Source organism: Trichechus manatus, unplaced genomic scaffold (assembly GCF_000243295.1).
Source record: "Trichechus manatus latirostris isolate Lorelei unplaced genomic scaffold, TriManLat1.0 scaffold00054, whole genome shotgun sequence".
Lineage (NCBI taxonomy): Eukaryota > Metazoa > Chordata > Mammalia > Sirenia > Trichechidae > Trichechus > Trichechus manatus.
The window spans coordinates 12,280,710-12,304,582 of NW_004443990.1; the positions used below are offsets into that span (position 1 = coordinate 12,280,710).

General features: G+C 53.4%; 1 protein-coding gene across 1 annotated transcript in view; it reads right to left on the minus strand.

Moving 5' to 3' along the window:
* ABCC3 (ATP binding cassette subfamily C member 3) overlaps positions 1-23,154 on the minus strand; it is a 48,107-nt gene extending 24,953 nt beyond the window's left edge. The window contains exons 1-11 of the mRNA XM_023732840.1: positions 23,048-23,154; positions 21,823-22,057; positions 8,333-8,509; positions 7,679-7,804; positions 7,338-7,475; positions 6,208-6,333; positions 5,883-5,944; positions 4,989-5,120; positions 3,568-3,759; positions 440-617; positions 195-356 (exon numbers count right to left, since the gene is read on the minus strand). Of these exons, the coding sequence (XP_023588608.1) occupies positions 195-356; positions 440-617; positions 3,568-3,759; positions 4,989-5,120; positions 5,883-5,944; positions 6,208-6,333; positions 7,338-7,475; positions 7,679-7,804; positions 8,333-8,509; positions 21,823-22,057; positions 23,048-23,154 (1,635 nt within the window). The remainder of the gene's footprint in view (positions 1-194; positions 357-439; positions 618-3,567; positions 3,760-4,988; positions 5,121-5,882; positions 5,945-6,207; positions 6,334-7,337; positions 7,476-7,678; positions 7,805-8,332; positions 8,510-21,822; positions 22,058-23,047) is intronic.
* Positions 23,155-23,873: the final 719 nt, after the last annotated feature.

A 23,873-nucleotide genomic window follows, 5' to 3' on the forward strand; every position in this document is an offset into this window, starting at 1 on the left:
TCTGCAGGAAGGATAACTGCATAGGCTGGAAAGACTCAGTTGTAGACACCAGTGTCCTCGTAGTCCTGTTCCCCCACCAATGCTAGGGAAGCTCTCGTCCCCATTATACAGCCCCTCTGCTGACCTTCTCTGTTGCTTGTCCCTTCTGCAGCAAGGTCAGAGGAAGAGGGCAGAGATCAGGGTTTGAGAGTCACCTGCCAGAGGAAGTAGATTGCCAGGGTGATCTGCAGGGGTGCTGCCCATAACAGGTTGAGGAAGGGGGCAACATCCATGAAGCGCTGGGCATCCACTGACATGAGGTTGACAATTTCTCCCACAGTGTACTCACGCTTGACTGAATTGCTAATGGCCAGAGTCTGCAGGGGAATAGCAGGGTGATGGACAAGGCCCATGAGCCTCTCCAAACTTTACAGGGCCCCCTGCCCCTGCTCCAGCTGACCTTCCTGTAGATGGCACCTATGATCGCTGTTCGCAACCTCAATGCAATCACAAAGATGTAGTGGTAATATTGGTTCAGGATCACCGTCTGCATCACGGAGCACACAAACATCAGCCCTGCTACCACGAAGCCCCACCAGGTGGGGGCCGAGGGGTTCGAAATAAACTTGATCAGGATGCTGCAAGGGAGGAGAGAGGCATGAGGGTGGGGAATGCTCCCCCAGATGCTCCCTGCAGCTGTCCTCCCCTTCCACTCTCAGCCTCCACTCTGCCCTCTGCCTCCACCACCTCTCAGGTGGGGCTGCTGCTCCTCTAGAACCCCCACCGTCCAGGCCAGGGGGGCTGCCCAGTGCTGCCTCCAGACCATGACCCCTCCATCCTGGTTCCCTTCAGCCTTCACCTCCTTCCCTATCCATGTGAACCCCACCACCCACCGCTCTCATTATTCTCTCACCACCAGGCTCACCTGCCTACCATTCTCGCCTCCTTGGACCAGATGCAGGAAGAAATGCCATATGTCCATTCATTTGACTTTTCTGCACCTTATCCTAGGCTGCTGAGGGCCCTAGAGGCTGACCACAGGACTCTTGCCCCTCCATCCTTCGTCTCCAACATCAGCATTCCCCCAGTGCTGCCTAGTGACCTTCTCCAGGGCCCTAATCCACCTCCTCTTCCATGGAGGCCTGTCCCCACTCCCCCCTCTCAGCAGCTGATCTGTCTTCCCACTTAACCACCTGCTGAGAACTCCCTTCAGCCACAAACTTCCCTCCAAACTCACTCTTCTTCTTTCTTCTCACTCAGAAGAGGCGGTGTCCCTCTGGTTCTCCCAGCCTGATCCCACCCCTGAGCCCTGAATCCCATCCCCCTCCTCAGGAGCATGCTCCCTGACTGCCCCTCTTTCTCCTGATCTTCAATATGTTCATTCCCATTGGCTACTCTATGCCATCACCTACTGACATAACCAAGTCTCTTCCAGGTTGGATAAATCTCCCCTCAACTCCATGAAGCCCTCCAGCCATACTGCCCCTTCTGTCGTGGGCTGAATTGTGTCCCCCAAAAAGATACGTTCAACTCCTAATCCCTGGTACCTGTGGAGTGTGACCTTATTTGGAAAAGGGTCTTTGCATATGTAATCAAGTTAAGACCAGGTCATACTGGATTAGGGTGGGCCAATCCTATTATGACTGGTATCCTTATAAAAGAAGGGAGAGGGAGATTTATACACAGAGATACAGACACAGTCAGAGGAGAACACCACGTGAAGATGGAGGCAGAGATTGGAGTGATGCACCTACAAGCCAAGGAATGTCAAGGACCGCCAGCAACCACTAGAAGCTAGGAGAGGGGCATGAAACATTCTCCCTCAGAGCCCCCAGAGGGAACCAACCCTGCCAACACCTTGGTTTTGGACTTCTAGCCTCCAGAACTGTGAGAAAATCCATCTTTGTTTTAAACCTCCCAGTTTGTGGTAATTTGCTGCAGCAGCTCTAGGAAACTTCCTTTACAGTAAGTTTCTAGACTGCCATGGGCCCGGTCTCCACTGCAGACCCCTGCTCTCAGATTATGCCCCTCTGCTGAGGTCCCTGCTCTTAACAAGCCACTAACAAACTCTGAGCGCCCTATTTGACTGGCCAACTTTTTTCACTGGTGGTCACTTTCCCCTGGGAAGCCTTCTCTGCCTCTGGTCCACGCCACCACACTCTTCCAGACATTCTCCCGGGCGTCAGAACCCCCTAGGACTCTGTCTGGGGCCCTCTCCCTCAGCAGGTGCTATCTGGGAGAGCATAGCCAGATGTGGGACCCTGACTTCCAAAATGATGGCCCTGAAAATGCCGTCTCCAGCTCTCTGGGAATTTCCTCTCGCACCTCTGGCAAAGACTGACCTCACTACCTTCCCCACCCCGACAAGCCTCCTTAAGGCTTGAGTTAATCATCTCATCAAAAGACTCTTCTTCCTTCAGTTACCCAGTGACCTTTCCCTCCCCCTGGCACACACCCATCTCTTGAATGGCTCCTGGATCCTTACTTCATTCCTGGCCTGAGCTCTTACCTGACTGGGTTGGCTCACTTCCATCTGGCCTTCCTGCCCTGCATCCCCTACACTGCTGACAGGGAGATCCTTCCGGAATGCAAACCAGGCATCCCTCCCTGGCTTCAAATCTTTCAAAGATATTCTTAGCTCTTCCTCTCTCACTTCCTGTGTCTGTCCCTTCCTCTGGGCACCCTTTGCTCCAGCATTCAGAAATGCCTGGAGTTCCTGAGTCATGCTGTTTCAGGCCTTTCTGACTCTGCCTGGGTACACTTTCCCCTCCTTCTTCACCTAGTTAATGCCCACTTGTCCTTCCAAACTAAACCTCCTTAGCTGGTGAATGTGCCCTGCCCCTTCCCAGGCTGGCTCCTTGCCCCTCTTGGAGTTTTCCAGGCACCTGAGCATACCTCTGCCCACACTGTAACTGATTTATACACCAGTTTCTCCCACAAGATTTTCAGGCCATGTTTTATTTTTCTCTGTATCTCTAGTGTCTAGCACCGTGTCTGCTATCTTCAACAAGTGTTTGTTGAATGCATCCATGCATGAATGAATGAGTAGAGGGGCAAGGGGTTGGGGCTGTGTTGCTAGGCAGCTCTCCTTGCCACCCCCTCATCTGAGAGCTCCTTCTAGTCCAAGCCACTCATGTGACAGATGGCAGAACCTGATGGTGATGGGGAGAGCACAGTAACTGGAGTCAGAGCCCTGGACTCAGTTCCGACTCCATCTTTTCCAGCCGTGTGCCCTTCCTTGGGCATGTCGCTTCACCTCTCTGAGTTTCCACTTCCTCTTTTGTAACATGGGAGTAGGAGCACCTCCCTGGAGGATTGGTGGGAGGAGTTAGAGAGGGAATGCTTGTTGATGTGCCTACCATGATGCCGACACAAAGCATGCATGCAGTAAATGGAAGTTAAGTGTGACTGGGGAAACGAGGTGATGTGACTTGCTGGAAGTCATGCAACAACTGAGAATCACCTCTTTGGATCCTGGGCTGGGACTCTTTGCCCTGCATGTGGTTCCTCCCCCTAGGCTCAGCCCCCGTGCTCAGCCAGCCAGCCCCCTGCCCAGGGAACGGCTGCAGCAGGGAAGTGTGGTGAGACCTGAGCAGCTGTGGGTTGACGAAGGACAGCAGGTCATAGATCAGATTGAAGAAGCAGCTGATGAGGAAGGTGGGGCCAAAGGTGATCACCATGGCCTTTAGGAAGGAGGGCTCCCGGGGCCGGGCCTGAGCCCCGAGCAGCACCTCGTCCTCGCTGGAGACTTTCTTCTTGAATGCCGCCGCGGTCTTGTGTCTGCTCCAAGGAGGAAGAAGCAGTGGGTAGGAATGGGCACGTGGGCACCATGAACCCGAGGGCAGAGCTGGGCGGGCCAGAAGGAGGGAAGAGGGGACTGCTTTCTTGACTCTCAGAACTGGGAGGGGACAGGCATGACCTGCCAGCTGAGAATTCCCAGGTGACTCTGTACTCAGGTGCTAGAGGGCACAGGAAAGGGTGCCCCAACTCCTACCCAAGGACTATGATGCCCAGCAATTACCAGTCTCTGGCCCTCTCCCTGAGGAGCCCTGGTGGCGCAGTGGCTAAAGTGCTCAGCTACTAACGGAAAGGTCGGTGGTTCGAACCCACCAACAGCTCCACAGGAGAGAGATGTGACAGTCTGCTTCCGTAAAGATTACCACCTTGAAAACCCTATGGCACAGATCTACTCTGTCCTACAGTGTTGCTGTGAGTCGGAATCAACTTGCTGGCAACGGCTTTTGCCTCCAGACAGGAGGAGGCAGGACTGAGAAGAGGGGCTAGCCTCAACCTTTTTCCCCTGGCCCTTCCCCCCCCTGAGGGAAGTCCCTGGAATCTACCCTGGAAGTTGGCCCAGGTAGTGTAGTGGCAAGAGTGCGACCTCTGGGGTCAGACAGCTGGGTGCCACCTGTTTCTGCCACCACCAACGAAGGGTCTTTGGGAGTGTCAGTACACCGCTGTGCCAGTGTTCCCATCTGTAACATGGGGATAAATGAGCCTACACTGCAGGGCTGTGGAGAGATTAAATGAGTTAATCTACATGCTTAGGGCCATGCCTGGGATGGAGTAAGTGCTCGGAAAGTGTCAGCCGTTCTCCTGCCCTCTGGAGAGCTGGGGAGGACCTGCCCCCCCCAGGCCTGAGTTTCCCACCTGATGGTCCTGACGTTGCGTGCCAATTCAACTCATAGCGACCCTGCAGGACAGAGGAGAACTGCCCCAGGGGGTTTCCTAGGCTGTCACCTTTACGGGAGCACATCATCATGTCCTTCCTCCCGTGGAGCAGCTGGCGCGTTTGAACCACCTACCTTTCGGTTAGCAGCTGAGTGCTTAACCATGGCACCACTAGGACTCCTTAGTGATCCTGAGAAATCACCTGTGCCTGCTCTTCTCGCCACCCTAGCCATGGGATTATCCCAGGTCTACCAGCTTCTGTTTCCTCCTAGGTGGGGGCACGGGGTCTGTGAAGGAGCTGGGGTGGAGGAGGTATGCTAACATGGGGAGGGGCTCACCGCGCCGCCTGCTTTTGCTGCTTCTTCCACGCCTCCAGCAGCCGCTGCACCACCATCTGGGAGCTGTCCTCCTCATTCAGGGACCAGAGGTCCTGCTCTTCCAGGGGGCGGCGGTAGCCAAGGATGGCCATCCTGGGGCGAGAAGGTGGGGGTGGGCAGCAGCCCCACAGAGGGTCAGAGTTTAGCTGCCGGGAGCTGGGGACCAGTGTCCAGACCCCCAAATGGCCAAAGAAGCATGGCCCCAATGGGTCTCCAGAAAGGAGGGCCCCCCCTTGGGTGCTGTGACCAAGGCTGTATCTCCTTTTTTCCCATAGTGAGCAGGCTGTAGGCCACTCACCATCCCCCTCCTGAAGCTTCCTGCCTCTGGTCCCTTCTCCTCCTCCTCCCCAGATGCCCCAGCTCCCCAGGGCCCCGTGACTGGATTCATACTGGCCGGGCCCTGGGCTGAGGCTGAGCCGGTGGATGCAGCCCAAGCCTCAGGTGCTTCCTTGGTACAATGCAGTTAATGAGCTGTCACCCAGGTCACAGACACAATTATCCTGCTCAGGCCGCTCGGAGGGGCAGCCAAGGAGATGACAAGCTGCAAGCTTACCTGAGATTGAAGAGCTGGGCACTAATTACTGTCTTCTTCCAGCCCCTAGCCTGTCCCCTGCGGCCTGGGATTAGAGGTGGGCCAGGCCCGGCCTCTGCATTCAGCCCCCAGGCTCAAACAGACATGGCTCCCCACCCTCGCCTGCCCGCGCCGTGGGGCAGGGATCCATATAGGAGGACCACCCAGGCCCAACACCTCAGGCCCCTGAACTTCTGAACTTCTGGCCTGACTGCCTTCCTCCCTCTCACTTTCTCCCTCTCCCCCTCCCTCTGGCCCAGGCTGGAGGAAAAGCCACAACTCACTTTGTGAACCACCAGAAAGACAGGCGGGAGAGGAAGCCGGCGTTGGCCTCTGGGCAGAGGTTCTAGAAGGCGAGAGAGTGGGACAGGGGACTCAGGAGTGCCCACCACCCTCTCAAAGAAGAGAGTAGCCCCTCATTCCTTCCTGCTCCCAGCCCCAGTTTACAGACTGTAGGGGGTGGCATCTCTCCCAGGCACCCCCCTTGGAAGGACCTGAAAGGGATGGGAGTCGCTGGTAAGGGCTGGGGCTGAGGAGTAAGATTTGGAACCAGATGAATACCATTTAGACTGGGTACCCACTGCCACCTGGCCTCCACGGTAAACTCACAGGGTCGAGGTTCTTTGGGGAGAAAAATGGCGGCTTCTCTCTGAAGCAGGACAGGATGAGGGCAGAAAGTACCAAGGCAAAGTAGATGTAGAAGGTGGTGAAGAGGAAGGGGTCAGAGATCCTGCCCTGGAAGGGAGAACGGAGACGGGCAGCCCTGGGCTGGCGGTCCTGGCCCTGGAGAGCTTCGGGGCTTCAGGCTCCTGAGATAGAGGCAGCACCCGGGGGCCTCTGGGTCACCCACCCAGAGGATTCTGAGACATGGGGAGGGGGCATAAGGGGGGCTACTGCTCGGCGAGGACTTGCCCTGTGCCAGGTACCCTGCCACGCACTTTACGAACATTATCTGGTCAAACTCTGACAACCTATAATAAGTACTCTTCTTTTAAGTGTACATTTCAGCGACATTAATAACGTTCACCATGTCGTGCAGCCATCACCAAGATAGGTACTATTATGATACCCATTTTGCCATTGAACAAACTGAGGCTCAAAAGGAGTAGGCAACTTGCCCAAGACCACACAGGGAATAAGTGGACTGTTTAGAGCCTGTGCTCTTAGCTAGTATACCCTTGCCCGCCTCTCCTGAGATGGAGAAATGGGGAGGCACTATATTGACCCCCCAGTGTCCCATACCTCCCCCCCCCCCGCCACCACCACCAGGGGCACCGTCTCCTCTGGCAAGATCAAGACAAAGGTCAAGAGCTGAGGAAGGTGGGAAGAAAAGGGGAGAACAAGATAGTGGGTAAGCCAGACTATTCATGGATATCTGCATACATTCATTCATTATACAGACATTGAATGACACCATATCAGACAGGGCACTTGGTGGTGGTGGTGGCTACAGAGCAGCCCCTGCACTCCCACAAACCCAACAGTGGCAGAGACTTTGCCCCATTCCCCTGTATTACACCGGTCCTGCCCCCCACCCCACCCCCAATCCTGGCCTGTCTCCCTACAGAGATGTGACGAGTGGGAACAACACCGTGAAAAGGACTGAGAAGCAGAGGAGGTCCTGGGAGCCCGGGAGGGTAGAGGGCAGGAGCCTGGGACCCAGCAGTGACCTCGAGCCCTGAGGTCATTCCCCAGACAGGGCTGGACCTGGCAGGGCTCCCCTCACCACGAACCCTTACCTCTGACATGGCCAAAAGGATCTTGGAGCGGAAGGGGATGATGGCGCAGAGCACGCACAGGAACCAGAAGGTGATGAGGACTCCAGAGGACTGTACTCCCCGCAGCCGCTCATGCTGGATCAGCAGGGTGGCCACCAGCTGTGCAGGAGGGCAGGGGAAGCCCAGCCAGAGCATACACATATGGATCTGCCTCCGTTCCTGATATTTCTGGGGTCACTCCCATCCTTTCCCCACTCCCAAGGTGTACAACCCTTCTCCTCAGAGTCCATAGTCCCCTCATCACATTCCCACATACCAACTGGAGACCCTTCCCCATCCAGCTTCCCGGGCCCCACACTGACCATGGTGATCCCCACCACCAGGGGCGTGACAAAGAAGATGGGGGCAGGGGCCCAGCCGTGGACCAGGCCATGGAAGGAGTAGAAGAGGTCAGCCCAGGAGACACACCACAGCAGGATGCCCAGGGCCTGCGGACAGGGCACATATTGGAGCCCCCTCCCCAGAGTCAGGAACAGCCCCAGCTAGGGAAGGGCCTTGGCTCCTGAACCCACCACAAGGCGCCAGATCAACCTGGGCCTGGCTCTTTGGCAGGGGTGGATTACCCAGTAAACAAGGTATGCATAGGCTTTTCACCGTGGTAAGCAACAGGTGAAATTGTGCACTACAGATTAGTAACTAAACACAATTAAGCCCACGCATACCTTGCTTATTGGGTAATCTGTCCTTGCTCTTTGAACTGGGAAGGGTGTTGGCCGAAAGCTTCGCGGGGTGAGGTGAACCTTGCTGGAAAACTTGCTTGAACTTCCTCATTCAGGGAATATCCCAGTTGGCGGCACACCCAGCTGGCAGGCCACCCTGGCTCAGAGATGCAGGGCAGTGAAGCTGGGAAGACTGGGGAAGCTAGTCTGGCTGATGAGGGTAGTGGGTGAAGGGCTCATTGAAAGAAGAGTCCCCAAACCTCAGCCCCACCCTCAGGAGAGCCCTGAGTCCCATACCGTCTTGAGTCTGGAGAGGTGGGAGAGGACGATGTAGCCTCGATGGTGGTTCCGCAGGTAGAGAAGGTAGAAGGGCAGGGCGGCCCACAGGTAGATGCAGGGGGCCCAGGCCAGCAGAGAGTTCTGGAAGCAGGGCGTGAGGTCGGGGTTGTCTGTGTGCAACGACAGGTTGGAGTCCTGGGGAAAGAGGACAATGCAGGGCTGGGACAGCCTCCTGGAGGATCGGGCTCTCCCACCAGAGAGATGGCCAGGCCAGAGGCGAGGATGACAGAGCATAATTGCACGAGCGAGCGGGGGCTGTCCTGCGTGTGAGCTCTCTGAAGAGGCCGTGAGGTTCACTGGGGGCCTCCCTTTCCTGATTCCCTCTTCTCTCTCTCTCTCATTGAGGTATAATTTATGTACAAGAAATGCATCCATTTAAAATATACAATTTGATGAGTTTTCACAACTGTATACACCCAGGAAACCACTTCCACAACAAAGATACAGAAAATTGCCGTCACCCTAAAAGTTCCCTTCTGCGCCGTTGCTGTCCGCCCCTCCCTCCACCCTGGACCCAGGCAACCACTGATCTGCTTTCTGTCACTCAAGATTCCCACTCTCTTCTTCAAAAAATTAACTTTTTAGTTTTATCAAAGTAATATATGCACAAGGTTTAAGAGACCACTTTCTCTTTAAGCCTCTCCTAGGTAAGGGATCAAGGGGCCCTGGTGACACAGTGATTAAGCATTTGGCTGCTAGCCAAAAGGTCAGGCAGTTCAAATCCACCAGCCGCTCTTTGTGGCAGTTCTACTCTGTCCTATAGGATCACTATGAGTCAGAATTGAGTAGACAGCAATGGGTTTGGTTTTTTATTTTATTTTTATTTTTGGGTAAGAGATCAGGCGCTTCCCTGAGACACTGGGTAGTTGTGAGATCAAAGCAGCAAAGGATGTGGGGAGGTCTTTGTTAATTACAAAGCCGAGGGTGACCAACTGTCCAGGTTTGCATGAGACTGTCCTGGTTTGGTCCCACACCTTGGGAAACCACTTGGTCCCTGGCAAATAGGGACGTGCGGTCACTCTACTGGCAGCCGGTGAGACCCCTCCTGTCTTTGACTATGATCAGTTGCTGCCAAGTCAACTCCAACTCATGGTGATCCCGTTTGTGTCAGACTAGATCTGTGCCTCATAGACTTTTCAATGGCTGAGTTTTCAAAAGTAGACCACCAGGCCTTTCTTTCAAGGCACTTCTGGGTGGACTCAAACCTCCAACTTTTCAGTTAGCAGCCAAGCAAGTTAACCATTTGCATCACACAGGGAAAACTAGACCTAAAAACTTTTTGGGAAAGAGGTAGAGGATACATTCTTTAATAAACACATATTTCACTGAGATTGTTTTCTCCAAGGCTGCCAATGCCCTAATCTCTTTTTTCCCCTTCTTGCAAAGCATTAGCTGTTCTTTATAGAAAGCTCAGAAACTATAAACAAGTGACAAGAAATCCAGTCGCTGAGTCAATTCTAACTCATGGCAACCCCATGTATGTCAGAGTAGAACTGTGCTCCATAGGTTTTCAATGGCTGGTTTTTCTGAAGTAGATTGCCAGGCCTTTCTTCTGAGGTGCTTCTGGGTGGACTCAAACCTCCAAGTTTTCGGGTAGCAGCTGAGCAAATTAACCGTTTGCACCACCGAAACTACCCACAATTCCATCCACCAAGAGACAACAACTGTTAACCCCTGAGGATATAACCACCTACCTTCTAATTGCCAATTTAAATCATTATCATTTTTATTTTTATCAAAGTTATACATGCACACAATTTAACAAGTCAAAGAGTAAAAAAGAAAATGGTCCCCTACCCCATCACTCATCACCCTTAGCTCTACTATCCAGGGGTAAATACTTTCAAATACAATAACTTTCTTCTTGTAGCTACTTCCATATTTTTAACCAATATGCTTTTACTATTATTGTTTGATTTACCAGTATTTGATAATAGCTAGAAGCACTGGTGGTGCAGTGGTTAAGCACTCAACTGCTAACTGAAAGATCAGTAGTTTGAACCCATCAGCTGCTCCGAGGGAGAAAGATGTGGCAATCTGCTCCTGGAAAGATTAACCAGCACCCCCTCAAAAAAATCCTATTGCCATCAAGTTGATTCTGACTCATAGCAACCCTATAGGACACAGTAGAAATGCCCCACAGGGTTTCCAAGGCTGTAAATCTTTATGGAAGCAGGCTGCCACATCTTTCTCCCACGGAGCTGCTGGTGGGTACGAACCGCCAACCGTTAGGTTAGCAGCCAAGTGCTTAACCGTTGCTTAACCAGGGCTCCCCTTTAACGCCTAAGCAACCACTAATCTATTTTCTGTTTCTATAGATTTGCCTATTCTGGACATTTTATATTAATGGAATCATATAATACGTGACCTTTTGTCTTCTTTTTTTTTCACGGAGCATGTTTTCAAGGCTTATCCACGTTATAGCATATATCAGTTCTTCCTTTTTATTGCTGATTAACATTCCATTATATGGCTAGATCACATTTTGTGTATCCATTCATTCATTGATGGACATTTGGGCTGTTTCCACCTTTTGGCTATTATGAATAATGTTGTTATAAACATTCGTGCACAAGTGTTTGTATGGACGTATGTTCTCCTTTCCTCTGGGTCTACCTAGGAGGGAAATTCCCAGTCACGTGATTGTTGTTGTTAGTTGCCATTGAGTTGATTCCAATTCATGGCGACCCCAAGTGTGCAGAGTAGAACTGCTCCATAGGGTGGTGACCTTTCAGAAGCAGATCGCCAGGCCAGTCTCCCGAGCTGCCTCTTGGTGGATTCGAACTGTCAATCTTTCAGCTAATTGTTGAGCACGTAACTGTTTGCACCACCCAGTGAATCTGGTCATATGGTAACACTGTGTTTAGCCAAAGTCTCCTGATGTTTTAGAGCAAGGCACTAAAAGTGGTGGAGGCGGAGACTGCTGGCTGTTGGGCTTCACTGGAGAGTAATTGACTAGGAACCTGATCATTTTGGGAAGACCCCCCACCCCGCCAACTGGCAGAATCTGCAGGTCTTTTTTCTCGGCCCAACTGGGGGAAGAGGCTTGAGGGTCCCATCAGTCAGTCTGCGAACTTTCATTTAACTCAACAAAATAACCTGGTGTTCTCCTGAGGGGGTGGCTGGGTGTTTGTCCAGCTTTGGGAAGGGTTCGAGAAGTAGCCTGGGTATTAAACTTCTCCTTACACAGTCTTCCAACCACCCCTTGCTTTTAGCCCTCCCCATCCCTGTCCCCAACAGCCCTCTAATTCCTGAGCTTTCCGGATTCTGCATCTGCTTCCGTTTCAGCTGTCTCCCCTCTTCTACAACAGTTATTACTCCTTCACCTGCTTTCACCTTCCAAAAGTATGTTGATATCTCCTCTGCTGTTGTCTCCTCTTTGTCCTGTGGGCGTATATCTTTTATTCCTTACTGTCATTTTAGTGGAATTTCAGGAAGGAACAGGGATAAAGCCGTGTGTTTAATCCACTCCAAATAACTAGAAGTCCCTCTAACTGTCAAATTAAATGGGCCCCTTTCAGCCTTCATTCAGGACCTTCCTGTAACAGGGTGGGCTTTCTCCCATCCTCTCAGAACCTACTCTTTTCTGGTCCTCCTTGGTTCTCTACAAGCATTCCTTTCTGTCCCCTCTTCTTCTTTCTCCTAATGCCAGCGTGTAGACATAGATCCTGGGTCCTGACCCTGGCCCTTGGCTCTCTCTCTCGCATCTCTCATTAATGCTCACAGTCTGTACTGAGGAGCCACAAATAATGTCAATAGCTCCAATCCTGCCCTGAGCCTCAGTCCCCACTTCCGGCTGCCTCTCAGCTGGCTTCCCCATTTGTCCTCGGGCACTTCACATTCAACACCCCTCAAACCCAGCCTGACCACTCCCTGCCAGGACCAGCCGTCCTATGGCCTTGCCTGCCTCTGCCAAGGGCACCACCAATCTCCCAATCACCTAGAGGCCCATGGAGGCACCAGGTCCTGTTGATTCTTGGTAGAGTCAAGACAGCAACCAGATTTATGTTTAAGCCCTGGCTCTATTGTTTCCAAGCTCTGTGACCTCGGGCAAGGTGATTAACCTTTCACCAAAGTGGGCCTTGGTTTCTTCATGGCTAACATTGGGGTTATAATACCTCCCACACGGTACCTCCCACCCAAACCCTCAGCTATCATACTGGCCCAGGCCCTCACCTCCTCATGGGCAATTGCAACAAGGTTCTGGTCCCTTCCCTTCCAATACCCTGGGGACCCAAATTCCTGACCTACTCCCTTGGTCTTCCCCTTGCTCCTGGTCATGTCTTCTTGGTCTCCTTGTCCATTACTCCCCTGGTGTCAGAGGGCCCCAGGGCTCAGTCTTTTCCTCTCTGCAGCTCCTTCTCTGTCTGCAATCTCCTTGGTGATCTCACCAGTCTCATAAGAGCATGCCATCTACAGGTCAACGGCTCCCAAATTTATCTTTCCAGTCCACCACTTTCCAAATCCTTGACTATACGTCCAACTGCCAACTAGACATCTCCACTCCACACTACAGTGGCCTACAAGGACATGAACAATGTCCTCCTCCTTCAGGAAGCCACTCTAGGCACCCTAGCCTTTTCCTTGCTTTATCCTTTAAGGCCTTGGCCGGCCAGTTAAGTCACTGTTACTTGAGGGTGATAAGGGACTCTGTGTTTGTGTGGCATTTTATTACAGCACTTACATAGTCATTACCTGGTTGTTGCCTCAGAGCAATTTCCAGAGGCAGATGGGAGGGGATGGTTAAGCCCAATTTACAAAAGAGAAAGCAGGGTTATCCTGCTTCACCAACAGGTTCAAGGACTCTTGGCAGGATGGAGAAGGGACTGGCACCTAGGCCTGTGATGCCAAGCTGGGGTTTCTCCCCACCCCATGCTGCCTGGACCTACACATGTGAACACATCCTCTCTCAAACAGCAACATGGAACCCCTGGGGCTGACACTGTGCCCTATAGCTCTTGGTATGCTGTCCCATACTCTCCAACTCCCAGCACAGTACCAGCTGCACAGAAGTGATCCAGAAATGGCCTGTCCATTGACTAGCAAGAGAGTGAGGGGGAGGGTGGGAGCCGGGGTTCAAGGGCATGACAGGGAATCACCACGTGGGTGTGTAAGCTCGTGACATGGGAGGCAGGTGGGGAGTGGGCACAAGAAGAACCTAACTCCCATGCAGAGGACCTGATATGGCTCTGCCATTTTGAGCCGTGTGACCTTAGGTGAGCTCCTTCAACTCTGAACCTCAGTCTCCACGTGTGAGTAATGGGAGCAACAACAGCATCCCAGCTGCCTCCTCTCAGGGGAGCGAATGAGCAGCAAAGCACCTTGATGCAAACAGAGCAATGCTTGAGGAAGTGGAGACGGAGCACTGGGCTGCTGTGACCTCGTGCTGCGGCAACAACTGAGAGATCTTGGGTTGGGAGGACCCAGATGGCTGTTTTGCCCCACGGGGCAGGTCCAGCCTGGGCTCCTTTCCTTCAGATGATCATGTCCCAGCTGGGCAGAGCCCTCCCCAGGAAGCAGGGTGCACCTGCCCATGCCTATGCCCTAGCCCATTCACCCCAGAGCTCTTGCTAGGGCATTTATGGGACATGTCATATGCAACACGTCCAGAACTGAGTTCCTAACATCTCCCCTCCCCACCTAGACCCACTCCACCCCAGCTTGCCCACCTCGGTGGATGGCAACGCCTTTCTCCCAGATGCCCAGGCCAGAGTCCTTGATCCAACCACCCCTCAGCAAATCCTGTCTGCTCTACCTTCAAATTATTAGGTTGAACGATATGAAATTGCTGTATTCGACTGTTCTTATCTATCAAAAAGGCAACTCCATCCAGAATCTGACCACCATCCCACCTCCACTCTCTCGTCTGCCTGAACCGTTGCTGTAGCCTTCTCTCTGGTCTTCCTGCTTCCACTGCTGCCACTCGCCCCTTCTGTCTTTTCCAACACAGCAGTCAGAGAGAGATCTTTTTGAAACTTAAGCCAGACCATGTTGCTCCTCTGGTTAAAACCCTCCCAGGGCTCCCCATTTCACTCAGCGTAAATGCCTGCAAGACCCTCATTATCTACTCCTCCCACCTTACCGCCCCCACTCCCCTCGCTCCCCGAACCCCAGCCCCCTGGCGCCTGCCTCGGGCAGCAGCACTGTCCCCCAGATAGCTACCTATCTCACTCCCTCAATGCCTGCAAGTTCTTGCTCAGGTCCACCTCCGTATAGAGGTCCACCCTGACCTTCCTAATTAAAACTGTCACTCACCCCTACCCTGGTCCTGCACCTCCACCCTCTTAACCTGTTGTATTTCACCCATAGCCCTTAATCACTTTCTATCCTACTATATAATTGACTTGTTTATTATGTCTATTGGCTTTCTGTTTCCTCCCATTAGAATAGGAGCCCCGGTGGCACAGTGGTTAAGAGCTCGGCTGCTAGCCAAAAGGTCAGTGGTTTGAACCCACCAGCCGTTCCACGGGAGAAAGATGTGGCAGTCTATTTCCATAAAGATTTGTGGCCTTGGAAGCCCTATGGGGCAGTTCTGCTCTGTCTTACAGGTTTTCTATGAATCAGAATTGACTCTACGGTAGTGGGTTCACATTAGAATATATGCTCCGTGAGGGCAGGTTTGTTCTTCACTGCCTAGAACAGTGCCTAGCACAGAGAAGAAACTCAATACGTATTCATTGAATGAATGAACGAATGAATGGAGGGCACCCCCCAAGCTCAGCTTCTGCAGCTGCATGCCCAGGAGCACTGCATGCTCTCTCTCCAGCACCAAGGCCACCGTCCTTGATACCCAAGGGAGCCTTCAACCCAGTCAATGCTGAGCGTACAACGAAGGTGAAGCAGTCAGTGGAGGTCATTCCTGAACCCCACGACACTCCCGCAGCAGCCAGGGCGGGACGGGTGATGCCTTCTCACGGCTCCCCTACCATTGCCATCTCAACAGCACCAGCTTGGAGGCAGGAGCTGGCCCACAGCCCCCCTTCCCTGCCGTCACCCACTTGCTTTCCACAGCAACAACAGTTTCCTTAATAATGCGATTAAACAGCTGGATGGGGCTGATAAGGCGGAAGGTCCAGCAGCCAGAATGGACTCTACGGAAGATGCCCCTTTGTGGGCACCGCGGCTGAAATCCCTGCTGACCCAGGCAGACAGCAGGCGGGGGAGGACCCTGGGCCTTCTGCCCGAGCTCTGCCCCTGCTCAGCCAGGGCCTTCCCAGCCCCCCTGGGCCCCAGGCCTGTTGACAGTTCTGTCATGAGAAGAGTAATTACTTCCTTAATCCTGGGGGAAGAAGGCGGGAGCACCAGTGCGTGGCAACTCCTGAGGTCACAGATTGTCAGCAGAAAGGAACCGCTGACAAGATCATTTATCTTAGTGGAAACGGAGGTGCAGAAAGGGCAAGGGCCCACTCTGACCCCCACTCATGCTCACTGACACACCGAGGCTGGGACAGGACAACAGGAAGTCTCCAGCAGGCTGTGCTGGGCCAGTCTCTGCCTCACAGACCCCACTGACCGATCTGCTTCTGGATGGGGTCGTGCCAGCCAGCAACAACTTTGGTTAATTGAGCACCGCTGTGTACCAGGAGGAGTCAGTCCCCGGGTGGCGCAAACGATTAAGCACTCAACTTCTAACTGAAAAGTTAGCCGTTCGAACCCATCCAGAGGTGCCTGGGAAGAAAGGCCTGGTGATGTACTTCTGAAAGGTCACAGCCTTGAAAACCCTACGAAGCGCAGTACTACTCTACACCACACGGGGTCGCCATGAGTTGGAATCATCTCCACAGCAATTGGTTTGCCAGGATTAGCATTCAATGTTCATGACAGCTGAGCCCCGTGGCCAGAAAGGAATCTGCTCAAGTTCACATGTGCTGACCCAGGCAGTCTAGCTCCAGAGTCCCAGCCCCTGACCACTGTGTTACACGAGCATTTCCCTCCCACCCCGTAGGGTTCCAGCATGACACTCCACCTCAGGCAAAGAACATATGCATCCAGAGCACCTGAAACATTAAAAACCTTTTTTCCCTACTATGCAACCTACCCTCAAATCACCTCCTTTTTGCAGTTCTCATTGCAGATTTGAGTACAGAGGTTGCCATTACCTGGGTAATAGACCAGCTAGGGTTCTGGGAGCCACTAAACTAGGAACCGGAACATCCAGTTAGGAGGAGAAATCCAATCCAAGGGTTAAGCCTTTATTCACACCCTTATGCCACCCCCAGCCAGCACCACCCCTGGACCCACTGCCAGAAACAGGAACAGCTCCAGGTTGGGGCGGGGAGAGGCCCAGCCACCTCAGCAGTGGTGCATCCAGGCCTCCTCCCTCCCCCCAGGAGTCCTATCCTACCTGTCACCTCTGGGACACCCTACCAGGGAGGGATGGACACAGTACAGGTGCTCTGGTAGGTGAGCCGGCAGACCCACTGGGATCTCCCTCCCTGGGGGCTGGCGCCAAGCTCCAAGACCATTTCCTTTTCTGGGGGCCAGCAGGCCAGCTTGACACAGTTCCTTCACAAATGCCACTTCCCTGACTCACTTCCTTCTCCAAGACTCTGGCCCTTGAGACCCAGACCGACCCAGGACGTGGGGGAGCAGCAGAGCTGGGGAGAAGCCAGCCTGGGGTCACAGGGGCCAAATCCCCTAGCCAGCAGCCAGGGATGAAGAGCTCAAAGCTGGCCAGCACCTGCTTCTCCACACCCAGTGGGATGGAGGGAGGGCATTCTAGGGGCCCTGGCTTGGCAGGGGAGTCCCGGGGTAGTGCAAACAGTTAATGTGCCCGGCTGCTAACCGATAAGCTAACTGATAACCCAGAGGTGCCTCAGAAAAAAGGTCTGGTAATCTACTTCCAAAAAATCAGCCATTGAAAACCCTATGGAGCACAGTTCTACTCTGATGCACATGGGGTTGCCATGAATCAAAATTAACTTGCAGGCAACTTTTTTTTTTTTTTTTGGCCTGGCACCCACCTTCCCACCTCAGAGGTCCTGCCTCTACCAGTTTCACCACAGCTGTGCTTGCCATTGTCTTCATTTCAGAGTCAAAACATATTGGAATCCGAGCCTTGTACACTACTCATATGTTTGGGTGGCCACCTACGCACACTGGGCAATGATCCAGGAGGAAATTCAGGAGACCCTGCCACCCAGGAGCCCTAAAGTTTGGAGGGTCCTAACCATGGCCTTGGGCCCCAAGCTTGAGGATCATCCTCTCAGATGATCCACCACTGAACAACTCTAGACCTGAAGGGGACCCTAGAGTCCACTTAAGCTCAGCTGGAGCCCAGAGAAGGAGACTGACTTGCCCAAGGTCACACAGCTAGTAAGTGGAAGAGTCAGGACTAGCTAGAACACACTTTGTTCGAGGCCCAGGGAGCTGAGCCTCTGAGGAACCAGGGCTTTGCTACTCCCTAGCGTAGATAAGGGAAACCCTGAGGGCATAGTGGTTAAGAGCTACGGCTGCTAACCAAAAGGTCAGTGGTTCAAATCTGCCAGGTGCTCCTTGGGAACTCTATGGGGCAGTTCTTCTCATAGGGTTGCTATGAGTCAAAATTGACTTGACAGCAATGGGTTTGGTTTTTTTTTTTTTTGTTTAGGGCAGGTAAACAGACAAGAGGGCAATGAGGGCGCCCTCCCCACTCAGGCCTGACCAATGGGAGACTCAGGGGCTCTACCAAGAGGTGCTGCTAGGTAAATTGCACGTCTAGAACAGGTAGAGAACCAGGAAAGAGGGAACCTGGAAATCTTATAGGAGGAACTGGCCTATGTCCCATCAGCCACACCTTCCCTCTTCCCAGTTATCACAGAATCTCAGGGTAGGACCCCACCTCCTTCCCTGGTTTGAATCCCCTCTCCAGCATCCCTACCAAGGGGTCACTAACCATGTGCTTATACACCCCCAGGTGACAGGGAGTCCACTACTTCTCAGGCAGTCAGTACCATCTTTGGACAGCTCTGATGGTCAGGTCCTTGTGATTTAGGGGTTGACAGCAGCCTCTTAGGAGCTGTCCAGGGCCATCAGATCAAGGCTAATTCTGCAAACAGATCAAGACCCCCCGAGGGCAAACACTCCCAGGCCCTGGCACTGTGCACTCCCTTCACCACCCTGGGTCTCTCCAGCCTCTATTGCTCACAACAGAAAGTAATCTTCCAAGCCGGGGACAGCAGGACAGAGGAAAGTGACACCACCACCTCCTTTGTTCTAGAGGCATCTCTGGCCTCATGATCCCTGGGCAGCTTGTTTGTGCACTCATTTGGAATTTATTTTCCATGGAAACCCCAAAGGCACTCTCAGAGATGCTGGGAGCTTACCCACAAGAGGTTAGAGGTGAGAGAGAAAGATTCAAAGAGAGTAATAAATCATTTACCGAGTGCATGGTGTGTGATCTCGGTCCCTCGCCCTCAGGTTTAGCTACCGCCAGGGTGGATGAATTCAACCAGGATCAGCCCTCTGCTCCCCGACAAACAGCAGAAATGGCAGTCCCCAGATCAACAGTCCTGCCAGCCCACTTCTCATAGGTCTTACTAGTCCTAATACCCCCTTCTAACCTCACTTCTCTTTTTCTTCCCTCCTCTTGCCAGGGAATATCAGGACCTACCACCCATAGCAAGTTTCCTAGACCTCAAAATTGGTTCACATTCTCTATCTATCTTCTTTGATCCGCACAACAATTTGGTGAGGGGGGTAGGAGGTAGGTTATTCTCCCACTTCACTGCTGAAGAAACTAAGGCTGTGAGGACAAGCTAGCGAAAGGCTTAGTAGAGTAAACCAGTGGTACAGAGGGGCTTGAACCACCACACCCCATCCTTTTCACTCCTGGCTCAGGTACTTCCTAGCCACCCTGAACTGCTTCCCACAAGGTGGATCACCAGCAGGGAGAAGGTTCAGGAGCAGGTATTCCTGCATAATATGCAATGCAAAGAAGATGCAAAGTAGCACATGAATGAGTAGCCTAGAGCTCTAGACCCTTTGGGTAACTAAGCTATAGCTGGGGCTCCAGCTCCCTGCTTCACACCCTCCCTTGTCTCATCTGCAAACCCCCAGAAGATGAGGTCCACCCTTGCAACTGGGAACCTTCCTGCTTTCTCCTCACCCCATCCCCAGTCACCCCAGGCTGGGTGCAGCCTGGAACCAGCTTTCTGGAGCCAAGAGAATAACATGGAGGATGGAGGGTATTTGGACATTAGGGTGAAGAAGAGCAGTAGTCATCTGAGGAATCTTAGCAGAGATCCCACAACCATATGCCAAGGTCTTCAAAGAAGGGATTCATCCCTTGGATCTAATACAGATGAGCTGACTCTCATTGACCCGAAGGTCCTCAGAGGAGGTACAGTTCACGAGCAGCAAGAAGTTCAGGGGCCCGGAGGCCCAGAGGCCCAAGGGTGCTTCACTAGGTAATGGCAACGTTGGAATCATATCCCAGGGGTCCTGCTTCCGAGTCCAGCACTCTGCAACTGATTGTTGTGTGACTTTGGCAAATCCATTCCCTCCTTGGGCCCCAGTTTCCTCAGATTTACAAAGAGGAGCTAAATGCTCCAAGGCCTAAGCTCTGACATTCTTGGATTCCACAACTGCATGGATCTCCGAGCTTGGGACAAGAAGGGAGTTGTGAGTTCCCATCTACAGGTTTCTCGAAGCCCATCTTCTCTACAGTCCTGCGCTCTCAGGGTTTAGCTGTCCACTCAGGAACAGGGGCCTTTGCATTTGAGGCTTGGACACAATTACCCCTTTGTTTTCCAGCTCTCTGCATGGCCGTCCCTGACACCTTGACCATGCCATAGCCACACCAGGCTGGCTCGAGCAGTCAGCGAAAGGGAGTACATGAGGCAAAGAGCAGTGCTGGATAACCTTTAAACTTTGGTGACAAGTGAGAAGGCTGGACAATGGAGTGGGTTCCTAAGCGGCTGGCCAAGAAGGGCAGTGGCAGAGAAGCTGCACCATTTCAGATAAATACTTCAGTGACCCAGAGAAAAAGTGAGATCTCCAAAGACTTTTTTTTCCCGGTACTCCATTGTCCCAAGATTCAGCAAACCCATGTAACCTCCCCAGCCCATTCCAAATACAACTGAAGAGCGTGATTCCTGACTGTATACATGTACATCTACGTACACACATGCGCCTGCACACACCCATCTGCACACACATCTGTGCACATGCGTACATACCCATGCATGCACACACCAGTGGATAACACGCATACCCACACATGCAAAGGTGCACACACACCCTGCACACACACACATTCAAACACTGGGCACACAACCACCAGGAATAAATGTACAAATACCCAAAATGGGGCAGATTTAGAGATGCGGATTCACTTGAGACCAGCCTGTGCTGCGCACCCCTGGATGACCACATTCCAGCCCCTTTAATCTGAGCCTCATCTGTAAAACCGCCACTTAACTTAAAGAGCTGCAATGACAATCAAGGCTGCCGCTATGAGTAGGTTTTGAAAGCTTTAAGAAAGCTCTTGGGCTGTCTCCACTCAGTGTGCCTGAACTGTGCTGGGAGGCTGGGGTCAGCAGCCTGAAAAGCTGTCTGATGTCTTAGAAAGGGACTTGGCATGAGAGTCAAAAGGCTCTCCCCTGCTCCCACACCCCACCTCTCTCTGGACCTCCCTTTCCCCATCTGTAAAAAGGAGAGGGCTGGACCTGGGAAAGGAGCCCTGGTGGCCCAGTGGTTAAGTGCTTGGTTGCTAAAGGGGTTCGAACTCACCAGCCGCTCTGCGGGAGAAAGATGTGGCAGTCTACTTCCAAAAGATTACAGCCTTGGAAACCCCATGGGGTAGTTCTACTCTGTCCTATAGGGTCAGTATGAGTCAGAATTGCCTCAAAGGCAGCGCGTTTTTGGACCTGGGAATCCTGATGCCCTGTACTTCTAAGTGCCAGTCTCCTCAGTGGGGTCGTCTCTCCCGCCATTGGCCAGGGTGGTTAAGGGCCTACTCTCAGACCTGCAGCCCAGAGAAGATAGCAGAAGCCCTTTCCAGAAAGGTGGGGCCCTGTGGAGCCAGCCTTGGAAAGCATCTGGTTGAGCTGGGGCTCTGGATACCCTGGGAGTCTCGGGACAGGCGTGAGGGGTAGGCAACCGAGCCCTAGACCATGGTGCAGGCGCTGAAGGGTCCACCAGGAAGGGAACTTATGTGGAAACGCCCCTTCTGCACCCTGCGCTTAGTTTCGAGAAAAGCTAGGCAGCACGTGGGGATACCTCCCGGTTCCAGGATGCCATCCACTGTGCCCGCGAGGAGCCTTGCGCCTGGCTTTCCCGGGCTCCTCCGTGCAGCGAGGGATTGCACGTCAAAGCATGTCCCAGACACTGAGTAGGATCCGGCTCTGCGCAGCACGGCCTGACGCCCCTCCCAGCGTCCTTTCGCCACGGAAGGCAGGCAGCGGGTATCAGGCGGCCCCCGGCTGTCCCCGGCCCCGCCAAACCTGCCACAGAGCCCCGCGCCTTACCCAGAACTTGGAGCCCAGCTCCCCGGAGCCGCACAGGGCGTCCATGGGGCCGAGGAGCGGCAGTGAGGCTGTCGAGCGTGGACTTAGTCCGGCCCGGCAGCCCCAAGCGCCGGGAGCTGCCTCCGCCCTGTGCTCCGCCCCGGCCCGCTCCTCATCCTCCACCCCCGCCCCCGGGCCCTCTGGGTCCAGCTCTCCAGTGACGGTCACGGCGAGTTGCGACAGCACCTCCATGTAACTGCGGCGCCAGCGGGAGGGACTTTGGGGTGGTGGTGGTGAGGGTGGGGTCACTGAGCCAGAGACAGCGCCTTAGCCCTTGGACCACGCCGGAGAGACGCCCCTGAACAGAGACAGATGGTGCGGAGCAGAGTCTGTTTGCAAGTGGGAAGCGGGGGCACACAGCCGCTCCCATCCTGGACCACTCCACCGGGGCCAGATAAGTCAGAGGATACGTGGAGAGGGACTTAGCAACCCTCCCTCCATGAATAAAATCCCTGATTAGGTCACGTTCATCTCTGGACCTCAGTTTACCATCTGTAAAATGGAAGAGCTTGTGCACTTAGACAATCCGGAAGAAAACCTGTCCCCACAAATCAGCAGAGACAGCTGGCAGACATCAAATCGCGATGTTCACGTAATGTGTGCGTGTGCACCCGTATGTGTCTGGGTGTGGAGGCGGGGAGGTCCCAACTCGGATGGTGAGCTCTTCGCTGAGTCTCTTAAATTGCAGCCTTCCTGAGGGTTTGTGGCTCCCTGATTTGCACGTGACGCTTCAGGGCCTCTCTGTCCTTCAGCCTTCACATCTGTAAAATAGGGAGAGTCATAGTACCGGCCTTATAGGGTTAAATGGGGAAGGTAAGTAAAGTATTAAGCATATTGTAAGGCACCCAATATTTTTAAATTCCTCCACTTCAGCCTGGTCAGGGTGGGGGATGGGCAGGTGATGCCCCAGGAAGAGCCCCACATTAGCACCTTCCTCCTTTGACTGGGACCCCACATTTCCCATCTGTAAAATGGGTTTGAGGTCAGTGGGCTCCAGCTTCCACTCACCTCCAGTTTGGCCATGTTGGGATCCCTCTGTTCCTCTCCCTACCACCACCTCCTGCCACCCTGTCTTCCCTAACAGGGTCCCAAAAGCCAACCCACTACCCCTTCTTGGGGTCGAGAAGGAATTCTCCCCAGGGAACTCTTTCCTTGACCCATCTCTCCCCTGTTCCCCCCACCCCACCTCGTCTCCACCTGCAGGATCTGCCCAAGTTCATCCTGGTGATCCCTTCTCTGGCACTTGTTCTCAGGAGAAGGTGTTTCCTTCCTTGGCTGCTCAGCGGCAGGCATCGGCGGGAGTCAGCAAGATGGTACAGGAGCAGCTGGCCCCTCCAGTCCCTCTGGACAGGCAGGAAGTCATCAGAAGGGGACTTCTCTCTGGCCATTGGCTATCATAAGGGAGATGTGAGTGGGCACGGATGGGAGTGGGGGCCAAGTCTCCCCCTCCCGAGCAGCTGGATGGGAGGCCCTCCCCCTGCACTGGGCAAGCCCCCTAGCCCTCTCTTTGACTTCCCCCTTCCCTGACACTCACCTCCCTACCTCTGGGCAAAGGCTTCGCAGAGCTTTTGCACTCTCGTCACAGTGTGCCTTCGGTTATATTTAGTCATGAAGAGTCTCTTCCTTGCCAGTCTAAGAGGTCCCCAAGGGCAGGGACCAAATGAGTCACCTCCAATCCCCCCTCTATACTGCAGGCAGTGCCTTTTGTATACTGTGTGACCTTGACAAGCCCTTTGATGTCTCTGAGACTCAGTTTCTGGAGCAACTTGGACAAGATGCCATCTAAGGTCTCTTCCAGTCCTGACAATCTAGGATTCTATGGCCCAAGCAGCTGGGAGTACTCTACCCTCCCCGGCCCGGGTCAGGGCTTCAGCAGCCATACCCTCCTCACAGCCCTCCTGGTGGTTCTCACCCCTCTGCCCCTGGACTTCCCCCTCCATCTACCCATCAGCATCCTCTGCCTGCCCTCTTCTCCATTTCCTCCTCTGAGCTTTGCAGAGGTCGCAGACACC